The sequence below is a fragment of the Borostomias antarcticus genome (genome assembly GCF_949987555.1).
Source record: "Borostomias antarcticus genome assembly, chromosome: 30".
Lineage (NCBI taxonomy): Eukaryota > Metazoa > Chordata > Actinopteri > Stomiiformes > Stomiidae > Borostomias > Borostomias antarcticus.
In genome coordinates, this window is record NC_140263.1 from 2,582,075 (window position 1) to 2,592,074 (window position 10,000).

Genomic DNA, 10,000 nt, shown 5'->3' on the forward strand with positions numbered 1-10,000 from the left:
TGCTAAGTCATACTTAACCAGTCACAGTAGTCAGTAGCTGTAGCTTCATTAGTAGTTATCCTGTTATGGTAGTTAGTAGTGTGCTAGGTATTAGCTCACAGTAGTTAGTAGTGTGCTAGGTATTAGCTCACAGTAGTTAGTAGTGTGCTAGGTATTAGCTCACAGTAGTTAGTAGTGTGCTAGGTATTAGCTCACAGTAGTTAGTAGTGTGCTAGGTATTAGCTCACAGTAGTTAGTAGCGTGCTAGGTATTAGCTCACAGTAGTTAGTAGTGTGCTAGGTATTAGCTCACAGTAGTTAGTAGTGTGCTAGGTATTAGCTCACAGTAGTTAGTAGTGTGCTAGGTATTAGCTCACAGTAGTTAGTAGTGTGCTAGGTATTAGCTCACAGTAGTTAGTAGTGTGCTAGGTATTAGCTCACAGTAGTTAGTAGTGTGCTAGGTATTAGCTCACAGTAGTGAGTAGTGTGCTAGGTAATAGCTCACAGTAGTTAGTAGTGTGCTAGGTATTAGCTCACAGTAGTTAGTAGTCTGCTAGGTAATAGCTCACAGTAGTTAGTAGTGTGCTAGGTATTATCTCACAGTAGTTAGTAGTGTGCTAGGTATTAGCTCACAGTAGTTAGTAGTGTGCTAGGTATTAGCTCACAGTAGTTAGTCTGCTAGGTATTAGCTCACAGTAGTTAGTAGTCTGCTAGGTATTAGCTCACAGTAGTTAGTAGTATGCTAGGTATTAGCTCACAGTAGTTAGTAGTGTGCTAGGTATTAGCTCACAGTAGTTAGTAGTATGCTAGGTATTAGCTCACAGTAGTTAGTAGTGTGCTAGGTATTAGCTCACAGTAGTTAGTAGTGTGCTATGTATTAGCTCACAGTAGTTAGTAGTCTGCTAGGTATTAGTTAAATAGTTAGAGAAGTCAGTAGCCTGCTACTTATAGCGATGATGATGGTGATAATGATGGTCATAGTGATGATAGTGATTATGATAATGATGGTCATAGTGATGATTGCGATGGTGATCGTGATGGTGACGGTGATTATGATAGTGATGATAGTGATGTGATAGTGATGATGATGCAATAGTGATTGTGATGGTGAGGGTGATGGTGAAGATGATAGTGATGTGATAGTGATGATAGTGATGTGATAGTGATGATAGTGGTGATAGTGATGTGATAGTGATGTGATAGTGATGATAGTGATGTGATAGTGATGATAGTGGTGTGATAGTGATGATAGTGATGGTGATAGTGATGATAGTTATGTGATAGTGATACTAGTGATGTGATAGTGATGTGATAGTGATGATGGTGATGGTGATAGTGATGTGATAGTGATGATAGTGATGATAGTAATGTGATAGTGATGATAGTGATGTGATAGTGATGATAGTGATGTGATAGTTATGGTGATAGTGATGATAGTGATGCTAGTGATGTGATAGTGGTGATAGTGATGATAGTGATGTGATAGTTATGGTGATAGTGATGATAGTGATGATAGTGATGTGATAGTTATGGTGATAGTGATGATAGTGATGATAGTGATGGTGATAGTGATGATAGTGATGTGATAGTGATAGTGATGATAGTGATGGTGCTAGTGATGTGATAGTGATGATAGTGATGTGATAGTGATGTGATAGTGATGTGATAGTGATGGTGATAGTTATGGTGATAGTGATGATAGTGATGATAGTGATAGTGATGTGATGGTGATAGTGATGATAGTGATGTGATAGTGATGATAGTGATGTGATAGTGATGATAGTGACGTGATAGTGATGTGATAGTGATGTGATAGTGATGGTGATAGTGATGATAGTGATGTGATAGTGATGATAGTGATGTGATAGTGATGTGATAGTGATGATAGTGATGTGATAGTGATTGCTCTCTCTCTGCTCCTCCTGCAGCTCTGGTGGAGTATAAAAGCCTGAGTAAGAAGACTCTGCAGGAGAGCGTTGAGAGTGAGATGTCTGGAACGCTGGAGGAGATCCTGGTGGCCATCGGTGAGAGGAGGGGCTTCACCTTGATCCGTCCACATTCTCTAGCTCGGCTCCCTCAGGCTAGGGGAGCACTTGGGAATGAAATTCAAGTCTCACCAAAGTGTTTTGTTTTCCTACTTGACTGTTGTTCTAACTTTGTAGTTTGTTCTCATAGATCAGTCTGTTAAAACTACAAGTTGTTCCTGTGTGACATCACTTCCCTGTCCTCTTCATCCTGAAACTATGTCACTTCCTTTTTCACGTTATAACCTATCGACCTCGTCCCCAAGTGACTCACTCTGCCCGGATTCACTTCCTGTGCTCGAGTCCGAATTTGCAAAATCATAACAGAATAAAACTATTGTCTTTTGTTTGAAACCAGCTTGAATCGACCACTCGCGTGCTCTTATTTTTATACCAGGTATAAAAATACTTTCTTACACTTTTTTTTTTTTTAAAGAAAAGGCAGAGGCGAATGTGTCTTTAAGTTGCCATAACAACGTGCCCTGGCAAGAACTATTTTAAAGGCGCCCAGATCGCTACGCACAAAACGCTCCGCTCGGATATCCTCATTGATCCTTATCCCTACTGGTTTGAAAAAAACTCTACGATGTGACCACACCTTATGTGACCACGCCTTAGTGGTAGACATACTGTATTGTGATATGACATACTGTATTGTGATATGACATACTGTGTTGTGATATGGCATACTGTGTTGTGATATGACATACTGTGTTGTGATATGACATACTGTATTGTGATATGACATACTGTATTGTGATATGACATACTGTATTGTGACATGACATACTGTGTTGTGATATGACATACTGTGTTGTGACATGACATACTGTGCTGTGACATGACATACTGTGTTGTGACATGACATACTGTATTGTGATATGACATACTGTATTGTGATATGACATACTGTGTTGTGATATGACATACTGTGTTGTGATATGACATACTGTGTTGTGACATGACATACTGTGTTGTGATATGACATACTGTGTTGTGATATGACATACTGTGTTGTGACATGACATACTGTGTTGTGACATGACATACTGTGTTGTGATATGACATACTGTATTGTGATATGACATACTGTATTGTGATATGACATACTGTGTTGTGACATGACATACTGTGTTGTGATATGACATACTGTGTTGTGACATGACATACTGTGTTGTGACATGACATACTGTATTGTGATATGACATACTGTGTTGTGATATGACATACTGTGTTGTGACATGACATACTGTGTTGTGATATGACATACTGTATTGTGATATGACATACTGTATTGTGATATGACATACTGTGTTGTGATATGACATACTGTGTTGTGATATGACATACTCTGTGTTGTGATATGACATACTGTGTTGTGATATGACATACTGTGTTGTGATATGACATACTGTGTTGTGACATGACATACTGTGTTGTGATATGACATACTGTATTGTGATATGACATACTGTGTTGTGACATGACATACTGTATTGTGACATGACATACTGTGTTGTGATATGACATACTGTATTGTGATATGACATACTGTGTTAATCAATGTTGTGATATGATGTGTTTGTCTGTCCAGTGAAGTGTGTGAAGAGTGTCCCTGCCTACCTGGCTGAGCGGCTCTTCAAGAGCATGAAGGTGAGCAGTGTGTGTGTGTGTGTGTGCGCGTGTGTGTGTGTGTGTGTGTGTGTGTGTGTGTGTGTGTGAGCGTGTGTGTGTGTGCGGGTGTGTGTATGTATGTGTGCGTGTGCATTCTCTCATTCCCCTGCGTTGTTGTTGTGTGACATACATCAGGCCAGCCACACTAATACTCCATTTGTGTCCAGTGGTGTAGAAGGGAATGTTAATCTCCTGGTTCTGGGTCTGGGTCTGTCTGGTGTTCTGGTTCTGGGTCTGTCTGGTGCTGTCCTGCTTCTGGGTCTGTCTGGTGCTGTCCTGGTTCTGGGTCTGTCTGGTGCTGTCCAGCTTCTGGGTCTGTCTGGTGCTGTCCTGCTTCTGGGGCTGGTTCTGACTGTTGTGCTGGTTCTGGGTCTGACTGGTGTCCTAGTTCTGGGTCTGGTTCTGAGTGGTGTGCTGGTTCTGGGTCTGGTTCTGAGTGGTGTGCTGGTTCTGGTTCAGACTGGTGTCCTAGTTCTGGGTCTGGTTCTGAGTGGTGTGCTGGGTCTGGTTCTGAGTGGTGTGCTGGTTCTGGTTCTGGTTCAGACTGGTGTGCTGGTTCTGGGTCTGATTCTGAGTGGTGCGCTTGTTTACAGGGCGTGGGCACCACTGAGTCCACCCTGACCAGGATCCTGGTCAGCCGGTCTGAGATCGACCTGCTGGACATCAGGGCCGAATACAAGAAGCTGTTTGGCTGCTCTCTGCACTCTGCTCTGCAGGTGGGTCGGCTTTAGATAGATTAAATAGCATAGTACTAGTACTATAGTTTTTGTTACATATAATATTATTATTATTATATGTTGATGTTTTTGTGTGTGTGTTTCTCTTGCTGTTATTGACTAGTTATGTTCTCTTCTCTCCCCCACTCCCAGTCGGACGTGTCTGGTAGCTATGGTGACGCCCTGCAGCTGATTTGTGGAGGAGATGACTAGCTCCGCCCCCCGTTTCCTAATTGGACGACTAACCCAAACACACCAGAACCATATATTCTAATATAACCTGGCATCACCAGGCAGTCCTCATCAGAGTCAGATCCTGGTTAGAGGCTGCATACTCCAAAGCTGTGTCTGCTACTTTTGCATACTTTGTATCAGGTTAGAATAGAATGCAAAGTTTATTTTGTCATGTGTAACAAGTACAGGTACTGTTGAAGAGTAGGCTACTGACCTATTGACCTCAAGGTGGTGGCTTATTATGTGAAGTCCCTACCACGACTTCTAGAACCTCACCACCAGGTTTGATTGTTATCCGTGGCTCATGAATCTAATATGTTCTTGCTTAAACTACCATCACATGAGTCAATCAGTCACAGCCTCTCTTAAAATGCTTCTCCCAATTCTCTCTCCCAAATGTGTGTGTGCTCCAATGTGCTCTCTGTGTCAGAGCGGTGCCACTTGATTTAGACCGCCGCTGACTTCTTCCACTCCCTCTCCCTCCTCACAAGCTGTTTTTTGAACCTCCTTCCAGGAGGGCAGGGTGTTGACGTCGCCTCTTCGGATGAACACAGTCCTTCTCTCCTCCCTGGCAGATTAACAATCCCTACATTCAACATCTTATCTCTCTCTCACCCACAGCAGGACACAGAATAAATGTCTAATTAACAGCTTATCAAGTATCCTACTTTAAGCATTACCTATATACTCAAGCAATTGATACATGGATACATCCTCCAATCATTACATTGTCATTACTGTCTCACACGTATAGAAGGTTACATAATTGATCTTGACTAAGAACAGATACATGACTTCTAAATGTCTACTTCTCCTTTAAGTGATTACATTTCCAATAAATGATATTCAACTCTAAGCAGTGTTACTAATTGATGACATCTTCTACTTTTAACGTCTGTCATTCGCATCATCACACGATTACTAAAGGTTGTTGTCTCTAGACCCATCTTAAACCCACCTTAGACCCATCTTAAACCCTCCTTAGACCCACCGTAGACCAAGTTTTGCGTTTAGATTTTTATATCAGGATCTACTCTAACCACTGTGTCTGTTTTGATTGACATGTCCAATGACCAAACATGAATAATAAATCCCTTATTGTGATGAAACCTGTAGTATTCATTATTAATCTTTTGGACGAGCTGAGTGGGCAGAGCATAAGACTTGATCTCAGGGTCATAGAGTCCCACAATGAGCAGTCAAGCGTTTTATTGTACTGTACATGGTACCCATAAGTATACATAAATAAAAAATGTTCAATAGATAAAAATATAAATGTAGAGAACATGTACCATATGTATATGCAAGATATATTTTAATTTATCGTTTTAAAAGGTTATTTTGGAAGTTTGTTCAAACTTGTGAATTGTTGTTTGGTTTTTACTCCACTAGATGGCAGTAAATCTTTACTAAATCAGATTTTCTTTTTTTCTCATTACAGTATAATCCCTAGAAACCTCAGCACTAGTCCAGCACACAATAAAGCAAGATTAATCGAAGATTTTCAAAGTATAAGTGACAACTTGCTGCTGTTTAGTCAGATGAGAAAGCGATTATTACAGACTGTGTGTTTTGATACAAACCCCTAATCCCAGCTCATCCCAGAGACAATAGAGAATCTCTTCTTTCAGATTCAAAGATATCAAGCAGTGAAAGGTGCGTAACCCAGATCTAAAAAGTTGTTTTTGTTCGATTCTCTGATTGGTTTTTTACATGTCAAGACAGTCTAATCTCCAGTTGTTTGGGTTGGCAGTGCAACAGTTCAGATACACCTGGAAATGGACACTACACTAGTGAAGCAATGCTAAAACAGACTGATTTTAGATCTAATTTAATCTAATCTACTGTTATAGCCTAGAGCAGGCGTTCCCAAACTGTGAGGGGGGCCTCCCCTGGGGGGGCCCCAAAGAAATTCAGGGGAGGCGCGGAGGGATGGTTAGAAAAAAAAAGGAAAACATTTTTTAATTTTTAATTTTCTATGGTTTTTATGAATGAAACATGATTTTAAAGATCAGAAAATCGAAATAAATAATGGGAGAGATGTATACTAAATGTGTGGATAGTGCAGAGAGAGCCTCCCCCCGCAGGCATGAATGTATTGTGCGAAAACGTCATAATAACTAGCAACAACGTTAACTAGCAAGGTGCCACCGAGCTTAGCTGTGTAATGTTATGGGCTAGCTAACGCTGCCTTGCAAAATGGACATATTTGGGGGGTTTGGGTGTGTCACTGTTTTCAGAGGGGAGGCCCACATTGATGGAGTTTGGGAACCCATGCCTAGAAGATATAGTCTGTATATTAGCCTCTATTGACCAGTCAGTGTGGTATGTTGTGATGTAGAGCTGTGATATTCTTATCTGCTTCCTGTTTCAGTATGTTGGCCAGCAGGCTACGTCACACAGATTAATAATCCTAGTCACAATCCTCCCTGGCAGTAGCATCATCTAATCTGAAGATTTGCTGTCCCTTTGGGAAACAACCCGCTTACTACAATGTTTGAACGACTGGCTGGCTGTTGAAGAAAAGAACAATATATAGTGGATTATCCTTCATTTTCTGCTCTCGGGTCAGAGATGAAAACAGATTGAGATTAAAGTCGCACTGAAATGAAAAAAGCATTCTGTCCCATTTTGGTTCACATAATTGGTCATAGTGTTCACCTATTCAACGATGTATGCCAAAAAAATTCTACTTTTGTTGTAATCTTATATCAAAGTATATAATTTCTTACTTCCTGGAAAACGGTAGGTCACGTGCAATGACGACAACAGGTACCTTCGATTTTAGGCCAATAATCTCACGACATCCACCCGTCAATCAACGCTATCCTTCTATCGAATCTGTCTAAAGTTCTTAAAACCCGTCCACTTGTCAATGTTCCAATCAAATTCCTCTAAACGCATGTCCCGCCCTCATAGCTTGTTTGCGTCGGAAATACGTCAAACTACGGAAGTTAGATGATCTCAAACGTCCGTTTCAGTGCGACTTTAAGGAGGAAATACCCTGAATGCCAAAATCAGACTAAAATGTTTGATGGGAGGAGCCAAGGCCCTTTTGGAGACTTCTTAGATTTACAGGTGAACTACTTTACAGGTGACGCACAAACATCTTCCCGTAGCATCAGAACAGAATCCACGACAACACTCCAGACATTGTTAGTCATTGTTCATTCATTTACTGAGAATGATTTGGAAAGACACAGGTTATATTAGATAGATTCAAATAATAATAATGTGCGTAGATATAACAATAAATGTTTCATCAGTGCCAGCATTCACATGTAACCACCCGTCATGCCAAACCAAATAACAACACACTACAACCAAAGACAATCAGATAAAGTAGGAATACAACAGTTCAAAGGTCATGCTTTGATCATGACAAGGCCGTAACAATAAGAGCTTCACATCGATAGAGATAAAAGGCAGAATAGAAACTGAGGTCTCGGATACAGTGTGATGTCCAGTTGAGACAGTAACATGGTTCTTTCACCGCCATCACCGTCTGACGAGGTGATGTCCTAATGCCGGCGAGCTTGGAGGCACAGTGGTCAGAGGTCTCTCCTAAACAGCTCGTCAAAACCACACATCTACTGTAATACAGTATAAAACTGATCATACAGTGGCTACTCGCCGCCACACAAAGAATAAATATAGCATGCCTTTGAAGTTTGTTCTTATCGGGTTGTTAGTTTACCCATAAACCCCAGTGACTAGGGAGAGAAATGTTTTAAAAAGTCGTAGAGAACACTGTCAATCGCCCAGGGATTTAGGCAGATGTAACTTCTCTCATTTTGTTCATACTAATGTAATGCCCGTTCACATTGTGCACACAGCGCCCTCTGGCTGCTAGGTGGTATATAACATTGTGGCAGACTGAAAGGGCCGATGGTGTAGCCGGTATTGCTGCTTGCAGCTTTGTCTGCGGCTTTCTCGTCCAAACAACTTCACACTTGACGCTGCGCTACCTTGGGACCTGAGCAATACACCTTCTCGAGCAGATTGAGATACAGACGGACGTCGTACAGTCATACATAGAGATTCCTGCCATGAAAGTATGATTGAATAAAAACACCCAAGATTCAGTTCAGCTGTAACAGGAAATCAGCTTCACCCAGTGAAGTTTGTTTGAGGCAAAATCAAACAAGGAATCTCAAAATAACAAAAAAACACACATTATATTAATACAACTAGATACAAAGTTGTCAGGCAGAATAATAAAAAAAAAAGATATATATAATATATTTGATCATACAGGCTTCTTTTGTTCTGTTTAGTTTCAGAAAGGGTAGACCACGTTGGGTCTCATGTGCGTCAAGGCAGCAGAGAAACTTTTTTTTCACAGCATTTAACAAACATTCAAATGACAGTCCCCATGCAAACGGACCCGGGTGGAAGAGACAGTAGCCATGTTTCCATCCACTTGTCAATCGAATTATGTGAGGATCGCTAAAAATATGAATGCGAATAAAGCCGGTGTTTCCATCTAGAGCTTTAAATCGGATAAAGCATTTATCACAAAAGCCTTTTATCGAATAATCCGACGAGATTGACAGTACAAACTTTTAGTCGATTTTCATGACTTTTAATCGAATTTTACTGTTTCCATAAGGCGTTTTTAATTCGATATAACTTAATTCGCATAAAACGTGTGGATGGAAACATGGCTAGTGCTTATGATTGGGAAGAGACAGAGTAAGTTCAGGAGCTGCATGGGAGTGGGCTGTAACCTTGTCCATAGACAGACAGACAGACAGACAGACAGACAGACAGACAGACAGACAGACAGACAGACAGACAGACAGACAGACAGACAGACAGACAGACAGACAGACAGACAGACAGACAGACATGACACATTTAGCCTAGCCTGAGCAGCTACTAGAGTTAGCCGTTTAGATGTCTGTCTACATTCTACGTTCTGCTCTGGCTAGGCCTACTGGCGGTATGTATTGTTGGGTGTCTGACCAAAACTTATTAGATGTATCTGGCCTGGCCGGTGCTCAGTCCTGACCTGATAGCTAGCCGCTAGCAGTTAGCTGCTAACCTCAGCTGATATATAGGCTAGGCAGGGCTAGCCGCTAGCCGTCGCTAGCTCGTGGCTAGGCTCTGCTGGTGTGGTCAGGGCAGGGCTGGCTGTGCCTGAAGTGCATGATGTTGACAGCGGTCTGGTGCCACCAGTAGAACATGAGCACCACCAGCACGTGCCACACCTGATGGCTGGCGCCCAAGTAGTTCATCTGACCTGCGGAGGCCAAGAGGTGAAAGGTCACACACACAGGCCAAGGTTCACCAGCGACTAGAGTTCTGTTACAGTAAACATGAAGCGTTATTAAAAGATGCTAAAGTACACATGTCATATTTTCATTACATA

General features: G+C 41.5%; 2 protein-coding genes across 3 annotated transcripts in view; one reads left to right on the forward strand and one right to left on the reverse strand.

Moving 5' to 3' along the window:
* Nucleotides 1-4,605, forward strand: part of anxa3b (annexin A3b) — a gene marked incomplete at both ends in the record, with an annotated part of 12,845 nt that extends 8,240 nt beyond the window's left edge. Inside the window, 4 exons of the mRNA XM_084460216.1 lie at nucleotides 1,907-2,002; nucleotides 3,597-3,655; nucleotides 4,270-4,392; nucleotides 4,546-4,605. Coding sequence (XP_084316342.1) covers nucleotides 1,907-2,002; nucleotides 3,597-3,655; nucleotides 4,270-4,392; nucleotides 4,546-4,605 — 338 coding nt within the window. The remainder of the gene's footprint in view (nucleotides 1-1,906; nucleotides 2,003-3,596; nucleotides 3,656-4,269; nucleotides 4,393-4,545) is intronic.
* Nucleotides 4,606-7,867: 3,262 nt separating this feature from the next.
* The window catches only part of paqr3b (progestin and adipoQ receptor family member IIIb), a 10,678-nt gene continuing 8,545 nt past the window's right edge, over nucleotides 7,868-10,000 (reverse strand). For both annotated transcript variants that reach the window (XM_084460213.1, XM_084460212.1), the window contains one exon: nucleotides 7,868-9,871. In XM_084460213.1, the coding sequence (XP_084316339.1) occupies nucleotides 9,729-9,871 (143 nt within the window). In that variant the 3' untranslated portion in view covers nucleotides 7,868-9,728. The remainder of the gene's footprint in view (nucleotides 9,872-10,000) is intronic.